This window comes from Sturnira hondurensis, unplaced genomic scaffold, assembly GCF_014824575.4.
Source record: "Sturnira hondurensis isolate 20B ecotype Veracruz unplaced genomic scaffold, ASM1482457v3 Scaffold0008640, whole genome shotgun sequence".
In the NCBI taxonomy this organism is placed as follows: domain Eukaryota; kingdom Metazoa; phylum Chordata; class Mammalia; order Chiroptera; family Phyllostomidae; genus Sturnira; species Sturnira hondurensis.
Window position 1 is genome coordinate 23,003,276 of NW_028081271.1, and position 20,332 is coordinate 23,023,607.

At 37.0% G+C, this 20,332-nt stretch overlaps 1 protein-coding gene across 2 annotated transcripts in view; it reads left to right on the forward strand.

Moving 5' to 3' along the window:
* Positions 1–20,332, forward strand: part of HOOK3 (hook microtubule tethering protein 3) — a 78,228-nt gene that overhangs the window by 11,166 nt on the left and 46,730 nt on the right. For both annotated transcript variants that reach the window (XM_037055494.1, XM_037055495.1), the window contains exons 3-8: positions 1,333–1,405; positions 3,064–3,114; positions 4,654–4,786; positions 9,091–9,158; positions 15,405–15,467; positions 17,045–17,128. In XM_037055494.1, the coding sequence (XP_036911389.1) occupies positions 1,333–1,405; positions 3,064–3,114; positions 4,654–4,786; positions 9,091–9,158; positions 15,405–15,467; positions 17,045–17,128 (472 nt within the window). The remainder of the gene's footprint in view (positions 1–1,332; positions 1,406–3,063; positions 3,115–4,653; positions 4,787–9,090; positions 9,159–15,404; positions 15,468–17,044; positions 17,129–20,332) is intronic.

Consider the following 20,332-nt stretch of genomic DNA (forward strand, 5'->3'; position numbering starts at 1 on the left):
TGGCTTTATCCTTTAGCTTGAGCTATGACTGTGACTGGTACATAAGTTACAGCCAAATATGATGTTACTGGAAAAATCTAAGGAAATGATTTTGTAAGTTTCTTTCTTCTTTTTTTAAGCAAGAGTTGGGACATAGTGAGCTATCTTTAGTTTCTTACTCATGAAGAACATGCCCAGTAACATCAGTTGTTATTTCCATATCTGAGCAGAGCTATAATCTATTGAGATTTTGGAGAAAATTACTTTTATGTTGTTTTATCTTAGCCTGAGAGCATCAATTAAGGGCAACTACAAAACATTGCTGAAATTGTAACTACTTATCCAAACAGTTGTGGCTAGATTTCTGCTTAGTGAGTCAACGATTCTTACTAGGAAAAGGCACACTGACTATAAGAAGGCTGTAGATGCCTATTCTTGCTATACTCTGTCCAAGTAGTAGATTGGACGCTTACTGAGTGAACATGCAATCTCTTTCCAAATGGATTTCAGTCTGCAAATACAGAGAACCTGCTGTGTCAGACATGAGGTATTGGGCAGCAATGAATGAGAATACAGACATTCTGTGGTTTTGAACAAATAATTTCTTAAGAGTTTGGTTTCAGAACCTTTGAAATGAGAATTATGCTGGGCTAAAAAGTTTTAGGTTTTTTTTTCTAGTGTTTATAGATTTTAGGAGATGTTCCTAAGAAAAATAACTATAAGTATATTCAGGTTGCATCCTTGTTTCAGTATGTCCACACCATTGTTTTGTTAGATTTTAAGTCTTTTGGGAACAGTATCAGTGTCCAACTTTGTCAATAATGTCCAATGTTATATCTGAGAAAATAGATTCTCAGTTTTGTATTTTGAAAAATTGATACTTTATAAATAGTACTGATGATATTTGAAGTATTAAATGATGGAGGCCATTGAAATATTAACTGAAAAATTATTTTAACCATAATACATTTCCTTTGTTTAAAGTTATATCTATTTAAAATTTTCAGGTATTAACATGGTATCTATAAAAGTTGATATGTTAATTCCAAGTTAGTGTACTTATCTGTCATTTGTTTTTAAAATATATTAACTGTATGATTATTTTTCATCTTTTAGTTTGTTTTCTGATAAAATGTGTATGTATTTTAATGAGCTAGTAACAGATTGATTTTAGAAAAATCTGTAATGATACCTTGTTTCATGTACTGAGTTATCCAGTGGCTCTTACTTGGCAAATTCATTTTTATGTTGCAATTAAGTGGTGATATGGGATAGGTTTCACTTTTCTTTCTTACCAAGAAAATTGCTTGATAGCTACATGATCTTAATATGTCACCTTTTTCTTATTTGTAGAGATCCTGCATATTTTGATGAAAATTGGCTAAACAGAATCAAAACAGAAGTGGGAGATAATTGGAGGCTAAAGGTACTATCTTTTTATTTTTCTATCTGTAAATTAGTCTTTTATTTCTGTGTGTGTAATATTTTTTGATTTTCAATCACACGTGTCCAGTGAGCTTTAGAAACTTAGATAGTCTGTAGCAAAATCATCTAGAATTGAAGGCTGGAGGTGATCTGTAATTGCTCACCCAGATAGCATGTCACTTAGTAAAGTCCAGGAACTGAGGGCCTGGACTCCTGAGCCAGAGTGCCTGTGTCCCTCGCACAGCTTTGCCCTTGACTGTCTGTGGGAAAGTCTTTCAGCCTTTCTGTGCCTCGCTTTCCCTGTGTGTGAAACAAGGATTGTCATAGGATTCACTGCATAGAAATAAACGAGTTAATGTATGTAAAATACCTAAGGTAGTTCATGGCATATGTTATGTTCGATGCTAGTGTTGTTAATAATGAGGAAATATTGGGAAATAAACTACCACTTTAGATGAACACATTAAATTTTAAGGCATTCTACTTTAAAATGTTCAAATATGAAAAAATGAACATATTAGAGTAAAGGCAGTAAAGTATATTATATATATTTTCCATATTTCCAAATTTTTCTGTAAGTATAGACATTAGTTTATGAATTTTTTTTAAATCAAGTTTTCAGTTCTTTTTTTTCCTTAAGAAATAAATATGTCTCTGATTAACCACTGGATTGCACTGCTGTGATTCAGCCTCTTTTATTTGATGGCTACAGGTTCTACTGTCTTCTGTCCTAGGATTCTTCAACTACTGACATGGGCTAGGATCAGCTAGGTAGATGATCAACAGGATCCTATTCTGTGTGCATTTAATTTCACACAAATGCAGTCGTATGAGTTGGGTCTAAAAAAATAATGGCTTAGGATAAATAGTGCCAGTGATTCTGCCTGTTGTTTACCTGGATAGCGTATGGCCAGTGAACCTATTCTCCGGAGTGAGTGGGTGTTGGGAGACATCTGTATGTCGGCCTCTCCTGTCCGTTTCTAGGTCGCTCCTTATAGTACAAGTATGTTGCAGTGCAGACTGTTATACTGGCATTTCACGATATGATAGTTTTCTTTAATGTTACGGGTCTTAAATATTTACTTTGGTGCTCAGCTGAAGAAAGAGCAATCTTTTCTGATGGTGGAGGAATTTGGAGACATGTTCTAGGTAACGTTAAGAGATTTCCAAGGATAATTTTGACTGTAATTTTTGCTTAATGCTTTTAACCTTAGATCCTTTTTAACCTCTATATAAGATGCAACTCCACTTTTTTTCAGTGCTGTTTAGATATTACTTATTTTTATTTTAAGGAAAACAGCACTGAACTTGAGTCTTCATTAAGGACGGTACATTTTTTTTCTTTAGCTGCAGAAAATCTGAATAATCTTACTATTACGTCTTATTTAGTTACCTTCCAATTTTGGTCAGTGCTCATAATATTAAAAATTTAACATTACTGGAAGCTTAACTTCTTACATAAATGTATTAGATAAAGTAAATTAGACCATAGAGAGTCCTTTTTTTGGTAATGATGGTAATTTAAACATGCTGTTGAATTTTATTTTCTACATTTACTTTATGACTAACTGATTTGATTAGTTGGTTTAGAAATTTTTTGTTAAACTATAGTTTGATCTGTATTCATCTTTTACCCAGTTGTTTTCTCTCTCTGAACAGATAAGCAATCTAAAGAAAATTTTAAAAGGAATCCTGGATTATAATCATGAAGTAAGGACTTTTTTTCTCATTCTGCTTGGGAATACTACTATGGGATAGTGTAATTTTATAATATTTTACAATAGTTTCAAGTAAAGGAACAATTACCTGAAAATTAATAATTCATTTGTCTTCCATTGTACAGGATGTTGGCTCACGCAACCATCTTCCACTGTAACATGGGTGGTTTGCAGATAAACACTAATTTATGTTAAACTTTACTTTCTGTATCTGTTAATTTCCTCCTTTTGTTCTTTACTTGTGAATATAGTTTAGAGTCCATGCATCATTATAGTCAACTCCCCGGCCTACTTCCATTTCACTTCTTAGCAAACCTCCGTCCCTTGATTAACTCATTGGTCTCCGAGTCTGCATTAGAACAGTCAAGACATTACTGGAGGAGAAATCAGGCTGTGGAACTAGTTTTACTTTAAATTTCTAGTGGACACAGCACAGCCTAGAAACCTATGTGATTTCCTTACTGGTTTTTTTCCCACAAGCTTAATGTGCATTTATACCTACATCTATACTTAAATCATCTACCTTCGTCATCTCTGTCTGTAACCCTGCCCTCCACCCTACTGCTCAAGCCCAGGACCTATACAACACCCTATAGTCCTTTCTTTCCTTTAATGTCATCAGCAAGACCTATTAGTTAAACCTCCAAATTAGACCTTTCTCCATCTCTGTTGCCACCGCCCTATACCAAGCTGTCATTATTAGCACTTGCTTAGATTACCTGAGTGGTCAGACTGGTGCCCCTGATGTTACTCTTGCCCGTGTGCAGACTTTTCTTGACTATAAAGCTATGATGGTTTCTAAAAATACAAATTTAATTGTGTCAGTCTCCTCTAAGTCTTCCATGGTTTCCTATTGCATTTTTAGAATCATACCCTTCATACGTGAGTCACCAGCTTCTGCATGACCCCTCTAACTTTCTCTTACACTGCTTTCCCCTAACCCAGACACTGCAGCCCCATTCGTCCTGCTTCTGTGCTTTTAGGATTGTCATTTTTCCCTGTAAGGGTTATCAGTCAGAGACTTACCCATTTGTCTGCATCATAAGTCATTTCATTTGGGCCACTCAATTTCCCCATAAAGTAAACCTCTGTTCTCCTTACTGGTATAGGTGTCTTGCTATCAGCATTTTGGAGTCAGATAGAGTGAAGATGGCTAGGAAGACTCTTACCATTGGGGACATAAACCTGTATTTCATTTCTGCCCTTTCCAGTGCCCCTAGTTTAGAACCTCACTGGTTCCACTTCAGAGAACACACATCCAGTTTCTCTGGGGGTGGTGGAGGGGTCAGTAGTACCCACTTTCTTTGCTAAGTGTACATACCACATACCAGATTAGGGCTTGGCTTGAATCAGGATAGTTATAACCTAGGTTTCTGAGGGGTAAAAATAGAAATTGGGAGTGAGATTGACATGACAGTTCTGTCCTTTGCAGTGAGTTTCTGTCGCTGACAGTTTAGTCTCTGTCAAATACTGTATTTGTTCATATAAATGTGCATGTAAATGTAGTTCTAATCCTTTTATCTCCCTTCAGGTTTTAGGACAGCAAATTAATGACTTTACCCTTCCTGATGTGAACCTTATTGGGGAGCATTCTGATGCTGCAGAGCTCGGAAGGATGCTTCAGCTCATTTTAGGCTGTGCTGTGAACTGTGAACAGAAGCAAGGTAATTTATTTGGAGTTAGTGTATGCATTTAAAATAATAAGAAAAGCCCTGGCCAGGTGGCTCAGTTGGTTAGAGCATTGTCCCAATACAACCAGGGTGGTGTGTTCAGTCCCCAGTCAGGGCACGTACAGGAATCAGCCAGTGAGAGCATCAGTAGTGGAACAACAAGTTGATGCCCTCCCTCCCCTTCCTTCCACTCCCTGTAAAAATCAATTAGAAAAATAAGAAAAGTAATATAGAGTAACATAAAGTATATAAAAATATATAATTCTTAAATGTGTGTTTATAAATATCTACTTAATATATATTCAGTAGTATATTCAAAAGTGATACATGTTGTATGTTTTATTTATAAATCACCAGTTATAGACAATAACATCTTTGAAAGGCTGTCCTCAAAGAATGACATTTTTTCTGATTTTGTTGGTTTCAAGCCTACAATGTTTTTACACATTAGGATAAATTTGATTGTTTGAATTGACAATCAGAACATTTTCACAAAGAAAACTTTGGGTAAAAAAGGATAAATTTGATTGTGATGATATGCTTTCCATTTCAGCAAGACTACATAATTCTTTAAGTAGATTATTTTTAACTACACCAATGTAATGAAATTTACTCTTAATTGGGTAAGATCCAGCTAAATTAATTAATTAATATGAATAATGATATACTGGATCAGTTAGTCTTTTGGGACTTAAAATTAGATAATTTAGATTGCAAGATGAAGGATTTACTTCACAAATATTTGCTGAACTCATGCATTACGCTGGGGCTGGGAACACCGTGTCAGACAAAGCAGGCGTGGTACCCGCCCTCCTGGAGTGTGTGCGTGCGTGGAGGTAGAGGCCAGTGCACAGTGCCGCACAGAGCTAGGTGATCTGAGCAGTGGCGAGTGCTGGGAAGGTAAAGCACAATGGGGGACAGTCTAGGCTTGGGTCAGGGAAGTTATTTAAGCAAAGATATGGAGAATATGGGGTCAGAGTAATCCGAGTATCGGAAACTGAAGATCAGAACGACCTTAGTTACCTCTGAGGGATTGAAAACCAACAGTAATTAGGGAATAGTGAGGAGGATAAAGGGAGATGAAGCAGGACAAAGGTAGATAGGGACTATTCTAACTGATGATGACAGTATGCTATTTCTATTTACGTGACCTTTGAAGAAGATGGATTTTTTTGAAGCCCAAAGGTGTTTCTCTTTGTCGTACCCACCTCTGGTAATACAAAACAGATCTTTATTAACTCGCTATTATGCTTTTTTTTTGGTATGCTAAGTTAATAACAGTCAACATTGTTTTTTTAAAGATCTGACTAGTTTTACTGATTTCTGATTCAGGAACTATTTCTAACAATGTATTTCTTTCTCTCTAGCTCCATGTCTTTGATATTTTAGCATGCTGTGCTCTTACAGGAAATTTTAGCTTGTTTATTTAGTTTAAGTCATGAATTAAAATAGAGAATTTTCTATATTTTGATTTTTGTATATTACTGAAATGCCTCACAAGTTTTTGTCAAAGATTAGAAGATTGCTATAAATAATATTCAAGGCATTAAATATCTAAGTAGATGCTTTGATTTTGAAAGGGGGATGAGATGTGATTTAATGTAGTTCATTGAATTCAGATAATAGCTTCTTTTTTGAAGATTTTTATTTACTTACTTTTAGAAAGAGAGAGAGAGAGAAACGCTGATGTGCAAAGACATACATCAGCCAGTTGTCTCTCACACCCCCCAGTTGGGGACCTACCCGGCAACTCAGGCATGTGCACTGACTGGGAACTGAACCAGTGACCCTTTGGTTCACAGGCCGGCACTCAGTCCACTGAGCCACACCAGCCAGGACACATAATAGTTTCTTATGTATTTATTCTGTAAGGAGAGTCATCAGCTCTTGGGATTATCCTTAGCACATAGAGTCCTCGGAAGTGTATAGCTAATCATGTAAGAGAGTAAGAGTAGGAAAAGACAAGGATGTTACCTATATCCATATTCCTATGGAAAAGAAGGCATTTATAGTATTTATGGAGCTTCTCACACAGATCAAGTGTTCTGTTTAAAGCATACTTTCAGGTTTTTTCCCTGAAGTTATATTTAAATGTTGAAAACTTTGAACAGGATCTTAACATCTCATTTATCCACAGGCCATTTCTCCGCTCTCTGCAACACAGAGCTAAGAATTAAATTAAATGAATTTCTGAATAGTTTGGGGACTTCCCAAACTGGAGCAAATAAATGGTGGAAGTTTGAAGAAACAGAGACTAGTAGTAGAAAACACACTAATAAAAATACTGAGTGTCTTCTTTCTGCTTGGCACTCTAGTAGATGCCACAGAACAAAAACCACTTGTTACAGATTAGGAAACTAAGACTATGACTTACCCAGGATTTTTGGCTTGTGAGAGGCTAGGCAAGGACCAAAACCCGTAACTCTTCCCCATTCAAACTTAATACTCTTTATACTGAACTGTGGTGGAAATTTTAGACCTAAAAGATCAGTTTTTCAGGATCAACTCCCTGACATAGCATACCTCATTCTTCAGCATTGCCTCATCAGTCTGCACCGAGTAATCATACATACTCGTATTTGGACTTCTAAGATTTGTAAATTATTTTTTATTTCTCAAAAATTGTACATTAATGTAGTTATCATCATCATTTGTCATTTAGCATTTTACGGTGTTCGCGGGGAAGGGCCTTGACGTGGCAACACCGCTTCTTAACTAACGCTTCCCCTCTCACACCTTACTAATGACTCCCGCACCGCGCTCTTCTCACGGTTCCTCTCTCCACTTCGGGAGGCTGTCGTTAAGTTCTCCTTCCCCATCGTCAGTGCCACTGCTGCTTCTCCTCCATGTTCACAGTCTTTTATTTTGAGGGTTGTCTAGTCATTCTAGCTGTACCACTTTCTCCACTAGCCTTGGCATTCTGTGTTTTGTACCTTTGAACAGAGTGTCTAAAAGCACTCCCTCGCATTCAGCACTCACAGGATGCTCCTCATTAACAAGACAAAAAATTGAACTGAGACAAAAGGATTAGTTTTTTTCCTAAATAGTGGTTATGATACTATTTCTACTTTTGGTCTAAGAACAGTATCTGTTATTTAAGTGTGTTGTGTATGTTTGTTTAACCATGTATTTGATTGGGTATAAAGTGTCCTTAGGACAATACTTCTTTAAAAACATGCTTTTGATTAACTGATAGCTTTGGCATTCAGAAACAGAATGTCAGAATGGCATCATTTAATAGGGCTGTCAGAATACTTTTTTTTTAACTAGTTACCTGTCAAGCAAAGGATTACAGTTTGTCATTCCAAAGACATGAGTCTCTTGCCAAAAGGTCATTTTAACAATTTCACAGTAAGAATCCTTCATATAATGTTACTTGGAGTGCTGAGACAAGTTTTTGGTGTTTGTTTTTGGATATATAGCAGGTTGAGGCTAAAATTTCCCAATTATTTTACCCTTTTAACTGTTTCTTATTAAAATATATTTACCATATTTGTTGGAATCCAGCTGACCTATTGATTTTTCTCACTAATGTTACTTTTGTCATCCATTACTGGATTTGGACATGATAATAACTACTTCCAGGGGTTTTTTAGAAGGCAAATTTTTTCCACCTGATCACTGCAGACAACTAGGAGAACTTTCTCTTTTTCTGCAGTGATGAGGGTAAGATTGGTGAAATAAGTGCTTGAGCTTGTTAGAGGTATGAATTGTTATTTTAAAGCCAGAGTCGTCCAATATCTGTTCCCCTGTGGTGTCAGTTTCAATCTTAAAGTCATCCTAATTCCCCTAGGCAGCTCTCGGGTCCATTAAGGTTTTTCTTTTCCTGTAGAAGAAAATATGAATGTTAGAATTATATACAATTCAATGCTTTTTATGTCACATACGAATAAAGCACAGACTTCAGAATGGACTTAACATGTAGCAAACAATAATGGGCAAGTAAGATTATTTTTAGATTTTCAGAATAGTGATATGTAGTTTTATCCACCCTGGCTTTAGGCTTTACCATTTCATTGTTTGACATTCCTAGGCTCCTGCATTCCTGGGACCATTAGCTGTAGCCTCAATTTAATAAGGAATGGATGGGTATGGGTTTGGGTGATCTATTGAGGAAAGATAAGTACTGTGATTTGCATCCTCTACCTGTGGCACATATGCTCAGTCACATATGAGGAATGTGTAGGAAGGATCAGAACACTGGAAACAACTTTACAAGAGCACGTGAAGTGTAAGCCTTTAACTCCTTTGACTGTCTTAAACTCGAACAATGACATTCCAGATTGTTCTTGTTTCAGAGTACATCCAAGCCATTATGATGATGGAAGAATCTGTTCAACATGTTGTCATGACAGCCATTCAAGAGGTACGTTGGAGTTTTGTGCTAACAGTTGGTGAGGCATTAAAGGAGCAAACATGATTTTAAATAGAAGTGGGGTCATGGCTGGTGTGGCTCAGTGATTTGAATGCTGACCTGCAAACTAATGCTTTGCCGTTCTGATCTCCTGGCAGGGCACGTGCCTGGGTTGCAGGCCAGGTCCCCAGTAGGGGGTGTGCAAGAGGCAACCACACATTGATGTCTCTCTCCCTGTCTTTCTCCCTCCCTCCCCCTCTCTCTAAAAAAAATAAGTAAAATCTTTAAAAAATAATAAAACAGACTACCCTAAAAGTCTTGGAAAAAATAAATAGAAGTAGAAAATTTTTTAAATATTCTCCTCATTTACAAGAAAATTTTCTTTAAACTTATGATACAGCTTGTCTCATTTTTATTAAAGAAAATCATACTCATTTAAATTTCTCATTTTTATTTAAATCTTAAACATTTATCTTGCAGGTGTAGATATTCAGTAACTATTCCTGATTTTTAAAAATGTCCTAATGAACTAGTAATTGTAAACTAATTCCCAAAGCCAGTATAAGTAATTTCTATCTTTAACCAACAGTCTACCTCAGACTTAACTGTTGATTTCTTATTTGGTAGAAAATGGGTCTTCAACTCCAACTGGACCTGAAGCAATTTCTTTTTTCCTTTTTTTTTTTAATCCTCACTCTGGGACATTCTTACTGATTCTTTATTTTTAGAGAGAGGGGCTTCTTGTACATGCCCCAACCAGGGACCGAACCCAAAACCTAGGTAGGGTGTGCCCTAACCAGGAATCAAACCCATGACCTTTCAATGTACAGGACATCGCTCCAACCAACTGAGCCACGATGGCCAAGGTAAAGAAATTTCTAAGCGAGTGTTTCTATTGAAACTATGGAGGAGGGGAAATGTCTTTTTCATTTGCCCTTTCAAGTTCTCTGCTGGGGCCTCTGTAACAAAAGACGTGTTAAGAGAAAACATACAAATTTATTTAATACAAGTTTTAAATGACACAGGAATCTTTATAAGGAAATTAAGACCAAGGAAGTATTTAAACCTGAATGTTTTGATGCTAGGTTTGATGAAGAGTGGAGATTCATGGGAAAATGTAATGGGCAAGAAGGGTTTAAGCGAAGTGTAGTGACCTGGGGGAAACAGCAGTCCTGTTTCACTCCGATTCCTTTCGGCAGCTCTGTCTTTGGAGATAAGGATGCTGCTTTTCTGAGTCTAGGAAGGGCACCTCTCACATGAGGGGCTCATGACCTTACTTCAGGGAAGGTCAGAAAAATCCTTCTTGTACCCACTGTTTCTCACATTTCTTCTGTTTGAAATATTTTATATGCCAAGGTGCCATATTTGGGGGTAGCATGTCCTGAACTTCAGCAAATGTAAAACAAAACTATAAAAGTAAAAATAAAATATAGATTAATAACTGGTTGATTCAGGATTTAAGAATGTTTTTAATCATAAAAGCAACGGAAGAAATTAAGGAAACTAGGAAACAGAGGGCATGGATATGCAATTAACAGAGACAATCGACAAATGAAAAATGCTAAATGCTGATTAAAACAAAATATTTTTTAAAATATTGACCAACCCTGGCTGGTGTAGCTCGGTGGATTGAGCGCGGGCCTGCGAAGCACACGACCGCGGTTCGATTCCCAGTCAGGGCACATGCCTGGGTTGCAGGCCAGTTCCCGGCAGGGGACTCATGAGAGGCAACCATACATTGATACTTCTCTCCCTCTCTCCTTCCCTTCCCCTCTAAAGATAAATAAATAAAATCTTAAAAAAAAAATAAAAGAACTCAGGAGTGATGACAGTTTCATTACAGCAAAAGGATACAAATCAGAACTAGCCCCACCCACCCCCAGTGCATTGAGTGAGGGTTTCGAATGCAAACTTTTTGTTGTCTCTTGCCCACAAAATCAAGACATGTGACCATTCTAGCACATTAATGTGTGACAATATGCAGAGTATCATCAACACAGAAAGGTCTCCTGAGTTTTCACATCCACAGTTTTTATTGGGGTTTTGTTACGTAGGCATGATTGATTGGCCATGAGGTTGAACTCAGCTCCCACTCCCCTCCCTCCCCAGCGGTCAGGCTGATAGGAGGTGGATCACAGCCCCAATCCTCTAGTGCGTGGTCGGTTTCCTGAAGTCCCCTCCTTCCCTCTGTAGTACCTGGGGGCCCTGCATGAATAGCAAAGACACTTTTCATCAGTAGGGGAGTTCTAGAGATGGAGAGGCCGTCTGCTGCCAAGACCAACCAACCAAGTTTTTATTATACGGGACCTTGTAAAAAAGCAGAGGTTTTAAAAGATCATTTTGACATTTAGTACTGGTGCATTTTTTAAAAATGTTATGCTCTTATAGAAGGTACAGGTCATGGGTGTCAGAATATCAAAATGGTGACCAACCAAGCAAGCTATAACTGTAATTTACTCGTAAGAGGACCTGGGTTGGCTCTGTAGTCATCAGAAACCCAGCCTTCTTGTAGTTAATTGTTCCTTTTGTTTATTTTTTAGAAAGTTTTTTTTCTTTTCATGGATTTTATTGGAGGTTATACTGGTTGACAAAATTATATGGGTTTCAGGTGTGCAGTTCTCCAACACGCCATCTGTACGCTGTATTATGTGTTCACCACCCCAAGTCATGTGTCCGTATATCCCCCTCACCCTTCTCCAGCTCCCCCCTGCAATCGGCACACTGTTGTCCATGGAGCTTTTGCCATCCTTAACGTATGAGTCCCACGATGTGGTTGAGCTTTGGCTTCTCAACGTGCAGCTATCATGAACATTTCCAGCCGGCAGGAAGGATTGAAGGAAGGGTTGTCCACCTCTTCTAAATAAATTGTCAGTAATCCTCATTCCTATTAGACAGATACAACTCATATAGCCACACAGGGTCACTGGGAAACGTGGTCTTTATTCCAGGTGGTCATAGACCCAGCCAAAATTTGAGGTTTCTGTTATTAAGCAAAAACAGGAAAAAAGAATAAGGGGCCACGAACAGTTCTGCCTTTCTGTGACTGACCCAATAATTTCACTTTTAGGAATTTATCCTAAGGAAATCTGAAATACAAAGGTTCATAATATTAAGAGCAAACATTTATCTAGCACTTATAATATACTAAATAGTGCTGGTATTTAACTAAGCACATAACATTTATTAACTCATTTAAACTTGATTACAATTTTAGTTAATGTTACTGAAATGTACACTTAAAAATTGTTAAAATGGCAAGTTTTATGTTATATATATTTTACCACAATTAAAAAAGAAAAATTTTAACTACAAATCTTTGAGGTATGCACTGTTAATGTCCCCATTTTATAGAAGAGAAAACTGAGGCATAGGCAGTGTGTGTAGCTTGCTCGGATCCACACAAGGAGAAGTAGGAGTAGCAGAGTCAGGACTCACATCTCAGGTGTCTGCATCCAGAGTTCAGACCCATAACCACTTTATTGCATTGCCTCAAGATTGTTTATTTTAGCATTTTCTAGTTCTGAAAAATTAAAATAAACCTGAGTGCCCAGCAATAGGGGAATGGGTAGATTATGGTGCAATATTAGCATATTATGTAGACATCAGTTCTTTTGTTTCACTTATTTATGCATTCATTGCTTGATTACGTATGTGCCTCGACAAGGAATTGAACCTGCAACCTTGACATATCAGGGCTATGCTCTAACCAGCTGAGCTACCTGGCCAGGGCTAAAGCATATTTTTGAAACATATATAATGACATAGGGGAAGGCGTGTAATATTTAGGGAAATGGAGCACATGGGCAACAAAATTCCATTTCTGTTAAAAATTAAAATTAAGATGGGTGAAAACAACTTTGCCAAAATTTTAATAATTGCTAAGTAGTAATCTATACTTTTTTCTATATTTTTTAGTTTTTCTATAATAACAGATATAATATCTATAATCAGTAATATTTTTAAAATCTGGGACTAAGTTTTTTTTTAATTCTATGACTGTATTCCAAGGAATTATTTGGAGATTAAAGACTAAGATTGGGCATAACAGTGTTTATTAAAGTATTTTATATTAATGGAAATGTAAAAAAAAGTCTATCCTTTGGTAAGCAGGTGTTTAAAATATGGTACTTCGATTCCATGGAATATTATATAGCTGATAAAAATTTATAAAAGTGGGGGAAGGTGGTCTTATAACAAAGGGAAAACATTTAAAATGTCAAGAGAACAAGTTAACATATAAAATTTGTATGTACAATTAGATTATAAGAATAGGTTATATGTTAACTATATGCATGGTCCTTTTATTTATGTAGCAAGTACTCATTGAGCACCTAATGTGTCCCAGGAGCTGTGACAGATAGTGTGCATACAACTATGAAAAAGTAGACACAGTGTCATGACTCATGGAGTGGAGCTTTCACGGGGAAAATGGCTCCACAAGTAACTCAGATACATTCAAAGCATTCACAGGGCAAGTGCCATGGTGGGAAAAACATAGCAGTGCCTCAAGGGAGTGTCTAACTCTGGTTCGGGATGTTAGGGAAGGCTTTTCAGAGAAAGTGGCATCTAGACTAAGCACAGAGGATGAATAAGGTAAGGAAGGGGCAAAAATTGTTCTAAAGTCCAGGAGACAAGAGAAAGCAAGACCTATAGGGCATGTTGTGGATATTAAAGAAGAATGTCTGTAGCAAACATTTTAAGGTACAAATAAGAGATGAAACAAGAGACATGAGATCATCAAGATATTGAGCAGTTTTGTTAAAGGAGTTGGAATTTTGGGAAACAACGACTAGATTTTAAGGAGAAAAGAGATTGAAGTCTGTATCTGAGAAAATTGGTGCAATGAGAAGAATGAATCGGAGAAAAACAAGGCTAGTAAAAGGAAGAGCAGTTAAGAAACGTTAGTAATTATCCACTGAAGAATGATGGGATCCTGCCCTGACTGGTGAGGCTCAGTGGATTGAGTGCCAGCCTGTCAACCCAGAGGTCACCAGTTCAATTCCCAGTCAGGGCACTTGCCTGGATTGCAGGTCGGGTCCCCAGTAGGGGGCGGCTGAGCAATGTATTTCTCACACATGGATGTTTCTCTACCTCTCTTCCTCCCTCCCTTCCCTTCTCTCTAAAAAGTAAATAAATAAAATCTTAAAAAAATAAAAATAAAAGAATGATGGGAGCTGAAGTGGGTTATAGCAGTTAGGGTGGAGTTAGGGTAGAGAGAAGTGAAATTTATTTGAAAATTATCAAATCAAATTTCAAAGATAATTTGAAAATTATCAGCACTTGAATCAATTGGCTTGGTGACTGATTGGGCTTAGGAGGTGGACAGGGGGTAGCTGGATAAAATTATGGGATTGAGGAAGAGCTTTTTAAAAGACTTGTTATTTATAAAGGTACATTCTATTTATATGTGTTTATTTTTTATTGTAATAAAATACCTGTAACATGAAATTTGCCATTAGTGACATGTGGTACATTTCATAATGTTATGTAAACGTGACTACTGTTTAGTTTCAGAACCTTTTCATCAGTGCAGCAGAAAGCCCTGTGACCATTAAACAGGCGGTCCTCATTTCCTCTTCCTTCCAGCCCCTGGCAACCAGTGATCTGCTTTCTGTCTGTGGATTTCCCTGTTCTGGATATTTCATTTAAATGGAATCATTTGATATATACCCTTTGGTGCCTGGCCTTTGTTATTTAGCATAATGTGTTCAAGGTTGTGTAGTAGCATGTACCAATATTCTGTTCTTTTTTGGGGGGCCGAATAATATTCCATTGTATGAATGTTAGTATACACGCCACATTTTGTTTATGCATTTGTTCAGTTGACAGGTAATTGGGTTTTCCCCACCTTTTGGATACTGTGATGTTGTCCACCTTTATTCTTTAGAAATACTTAGTGCTGTCATTTTTACTGAAAAATCCATGTTTTTAAGTATTAAGCCACATCTTTAACTTAAAGCCTTGTCTTTTTAGTAATAAGAGTAAGTAATACTTGTTTGTTCTGGGTAGGCCTGCAGAAAAAAATGAGCATCAGAATTTAGACCTGTGATTTTAAATGAAGGACTCATCTTGGTATGAAAAAACAAAGTTCCAGATTGGAAAGCTTTATAGGAAAATATCTCTTTTACATTTATGTTTTTATTTTAATTGTTATAATTCTATAATGGCTGGGTGTTCGTGTTTGTTGTGTAAGAATATTATATAGAATGGCTTTTTTGCTTCATAGTTATAACTATTTAAATCTTCACTTAATTTCAGCTGATGAGTAAAGAATCTCCTGTCTCTGCTGGAAATGATGCCTATGCTGACCTTGATCGCCAGGTATCTAAATTTGTGTTGTTTTTATTGATGCAAAGATTGAAATGGATAAAGTTAGAGTGTTAATGAAAAGGATGTTTCATTGGAAATTGCTTATGGGATATATTGGCATAATTCTTTATTTTTTACCAAAAATTTAAGAACTTAAGCCACTTTACTTATGGATATTATATATTTGTAATTAAATTTGTAATTTGTAAGTTAACTATTATTCCTAATGTACTTTAAAATAAGTTAACTTATTTAATTTTTTGTAATTTGTGTTTTTTTCTATATGCCACATTTAACGCAATAGATGCTTTTCTGGTAAATCGCATGCATTTTTCATTAGCATAAATAATCTCTTGATTATTTATGATAAAAAGACAGTTTACCTTGCCCTGGCTGGTGTGGCTCAGTGGGTTGGAGCATTGTCCTGCAGACCGAAAGGTCATGGGTTTGATCCTCTGTCAAGGCACATACCCAGGTTGCAAGTTCAATTCCAGTTGGGGCACATGTGGGAGGCAACTGATTGATGTTTCTCTCTCTCTCCCCCCTTCCTTTCTTTAAAAGCAATGAAAAAAAATATACTCAGGTGAGGATTAAAAAAAAGATAATTTACCTTTTATTTCACATTATTCTTCAGTTTTAAACTGCCTCCTCTGTCCTTCATACTTAAATACACTAAGGAACTTAGTCCTACATTTTTAAAGTAACTGCAATGTGTTTTCTTGGGGTTAATGGAAAGGTACATTGTTAGTTTCTGTGTTCCAGCTATTCTGGGAAATCTGTTTCCAAAGCATGGAAAAAAGTCTTTGTGATCTTCACCTCCTTTCATTTTTTCCCTATGGTTTATAAATATTTTGCAGGAAAATCTTTGGACATGCTATAATTTTAATCCAAGTTGTAATTTGCCTTTCTCTTGCTTTGTGGTGTGTTTGGTTTTAAAGTTGCTTACTGTGAATGAATTTTTTTTTCTATTTATGTTACACAGAGGTTTGGTCATGTGAAATGAATAGCTAGTATTTTATTTTAATCCATGTTTGTCTTTAAAATTAAGTGATTAGTTATAATTAATTAATTTGCTTGTACTTGGCTAACTTAGACTTTATATAATAATGGGACACAACTCAGGAGTGTTTGGTTTGTGCTGAGGATTATAATAATAAAAGTATTTTATTTTAGAACTGATACACAAATTAACATAAAGGTTTAGTGTGACTAAAAACCTTGTACGGAAACTCTCTAGCTGCCTGTTTAACAGTCAAAACCCCTGTCTTTGTAGCACATACGCACTTCACTGAGGTAGAGTTTCTCAGCTATTACAGTCAGCATTGCCCAGAGCCAAGCAGCCCAGACAGAAGGTGTGTAAGAAAACTTGGTTATGAGGAAAGAACAAAACAAGGTACAGAAAAGACAAGATTTAGAACTGAAAGGTATTCAGAGTTAGAAGTGCCTTCTTTTGACTCCTGAGCAGGAGGGTTCTTGATTTCTCCCTGTTCTCACAGAGAAAAGGGGGACAGTGTTTAATTCCATGTGTGAATATTAATTGCTGCCACTTCATATTGAAATATTTATTGTATATCTTGGTTTTTAACTAGTTGAAGAAGACTACAGAGGAACTTAATGAAGCTTTGTCAGCCAAGGAAGAAATTTCTCAACGATGCCATGAGTTGGATATGCAGGTAGGAGGTCTGTTCTGTGCCCCACCTGTTTGAAATGTACTGCAGTAAATATCCAGAACGTACTGTGTACTGCCACATAGCACAGTGTGTCTACCCTGCCACCCCAGTTAAAGAAAAGAAAAAAAGGAAAACAGTTCTGGTTAAAGGCAGTAGACTGAACAAATACTTCATTTCCTTTCCTGAATGTTTAACCATCAATCAGCTTGGATATAGCTAACAACAGCATACCACCAGTCTTCATCCATCTCTGAAAGCCAGGAGGCAGTTGGAAAAGTCCGAAATGGTTAGAAGGAGTAAAGAATGTAGTGGCCAAGAGCAGCTCTGGGGGAGAAGGGCAGGGAGCTGCTGCAGCAGAGCTCCAGGGCTGAGTGAGGCTGCGACTGTAGGTTTTATGAAGAAGAGCTAAGTCCCATCAACCCCGTCAGCCGCTGCATAGAATGACCTCTAGCCAGCTTCCCAGTCAGAGGGGTTCTTTCTAAAGAAATTAAACAGAAGCATAGGGAGGTTAGACTGAATGTGAATCTGCAGGGTGAGGTCCTTTTCATTTGTTTTTCCTGGGTTCTCTAATTTACATAAAGTCCAGCTTCTTGTAGAGAAAGCCCTAAGCTGAAGCCTATTAATGCATATAGCTTCCATTTACCCTTGCTGTTGATTAATTCTTAAATGTGAGGGAAATCTGCATAACAAAAGATAAAAGGATCAAGATAGACAGGAAACTGGCCAGAGAGGAAGTGGAGAAATTTGAGGTAGTTTCTGCCTTTTAATCCATTTAATACCATCAGTAAAATTAGTGATACGTCATCTATAAAATAAGGACAAGGTGCAGTTTTCAAAAAGAAAAATTAAAAATCAAGAAACACGTAAGTAAATTTAAAATAGAATTGTCAAAATAAAAATTCAATAGAATAGTTGAAGGCATCCCTCACAAAAAAGAAGATAAATAAAATTGTGTGGAATTACCTCAAAATCAGACAGGTGGGGAGAATGTGCCCAAGTCTAGAGTAAACGTCCCTGACCATGCTTTGCCACTTGTTATAGCTGGGTAATGGGTACGCAGAACTCACAATATTTTATACTAGGAGTATTTCACTTTGAGTTGGTCCTTGCTTTGGATGAATGTAGGAGGTAGTAAAATCAACATATGCTTGGGTTGTATAGTAAATATTCATAATTAAGTCTTGATGTAAGTGCTATTAATTGCTTTTCAGATTTTAGAATTTCACGATACATAACTGCCAAAAGTTACAATAAAAATTGAGTTCACTTAATAAGCAGAATATAACATTGTCTTTCATAGTATAAAATTAAAGTTATTTAATTTTATAAATAACTAGAGGATTGGCAAACTAGGATTGGCGAACTACAGCTTACCATCTGTTTTCATAAACCCGCTTTACTGCAATGCAGCCACATTCCTACATTCGTGTGTGTGTTGTCTGTGGTCGCTGTCATACTACGGTGACAGAGTCGAGCTCTTGCCACACTCATGACGTGGCTGGCTCCTTCTTGTCATCCAAGCTCAGCTCAAAAGCACCTGATTTATTTGTCGTAAATCATTTATTGGGCTCTCAGATGTGCCAGGTACTAAATTAGGCCTCCTTGAGAAGTCCTTCCATGGTCAGCCAATCTGAAGTAATCACCCAGACTCTCGTGTTACTCTCATTTTAACCCTCCGCATGCACTTTTACTCTAGTTTTAGCGTGTGCTTATTAGTTTACTTAGTATGTTTAGTTTGTGTACTTACTGTGATTTGTTTGGAGTGGATGAGGGGCTAAGAACTCTCTCTGCTTTATTCATCATGGCATGCCTTGCACCTAGGAGATTGCAGCCGTGCCTGACAGTGGGTTCACGAATGGTGGGCAGTTCAGTGAAATGAGCCAGTGAGTAGTAGTTTAAAATTGCAGAAGTGACCAGTGAAGGAATATCTCAACAGGGAGCTAGCTTTTCACTCTAAGCCCCTTTGCCTTGTCTGATTTGTTTTCTTAAATCATGTTTGTGTATTATTTTTAACCAATCCCCTTTTTCTGTGTTTCTGAAAAGGATTTCTGTCAAATTTGTTGAATTAAAATAGTTTAGCAACATTTGCTAGTCTGATAAGTCTAGTATTAAAGTTTTGCATTGTACACCTAGCCTTCTTATAAATAGACCATGTTATAAAAACACTTCTTAATAAAATTTCAAATATGTGTCTTTAGATCATGCTCTGTGACCAAGATGCAATTAATATCAGAAATTAGTAGCAAAGAAATGAGTTTTTAAAATTTAAGTTTTTATGCCTTAAATACTTATTCAAAAAAGAATGAAAGAGCAGCAATGAATGAAATAGACCAGTGGCATAGAATAGAGCCATAGTTCTATTCTCAGAAGATACTCATGCATTTATGGAAATCTAATAAATTATAGAGCTGGCATTTCAGATTCATTCATTTATTCAATAGACATGTACTGATCACCTACTATGTACCATCCACTGTTCCAGTTGCTGTAGATATAGTGAAGATCAGGGGTGGGGAGATAAACGAATAGATAAAATATTCTAGCCCCCAGGGTGTTTACAATTCTAGTAAGGAAGACAGACAATAAACAAAATAAGAATATAGTCTTAAATAGTGATAAATATCCTAGAGGGGGAAAAGCAGAAGAGGTAGAACAGGGAGTCCAGGATAGGAAGAATAAGTAGTTTTGAATTTCGTCAATACAGGTGCCCCAGAGAAGGTGACATAGTAGTAAACTCCTAGAGGTTGCAGGAGCAAGCTCCCAGGAAGAGGATTACCTGCCGAGCACAGGCCCTGATGTGGGAGTGTGGCTGGTGCGTCCAGAAAACAGCAGGAAGTCGTCCAGAAAACAGCAGGAAGTCGAGGATGGCAGAAGTGGGAGGGAGTATGGAAGGAGGAAGTCAGTCTGGTGAGGCCTGACAAGCTTTTGTAAAGACTTTGAGTAAATGAGAAGCCATTGGAGGATTTTGAACAAAGCAGTCCTGTGCTCTGAGTTTGCTTTAATGGAGTGCATTTGCTTTGCTCCCTGGAGAACAGAGTATAGAGAAGAGAGGACCAAATCAAGGAGACTAATTAAGTGGTCGTTGCAGTAATCCAGGCAAAAAATTATGTTGGCTTAGGTCATCAGAATTTAGGGCTGGTGAGAAGTGGTCAAAATATGTTTGAGGTAGAGACTTGCTAACAGATTGGACATGGTGTGATGGAAAGA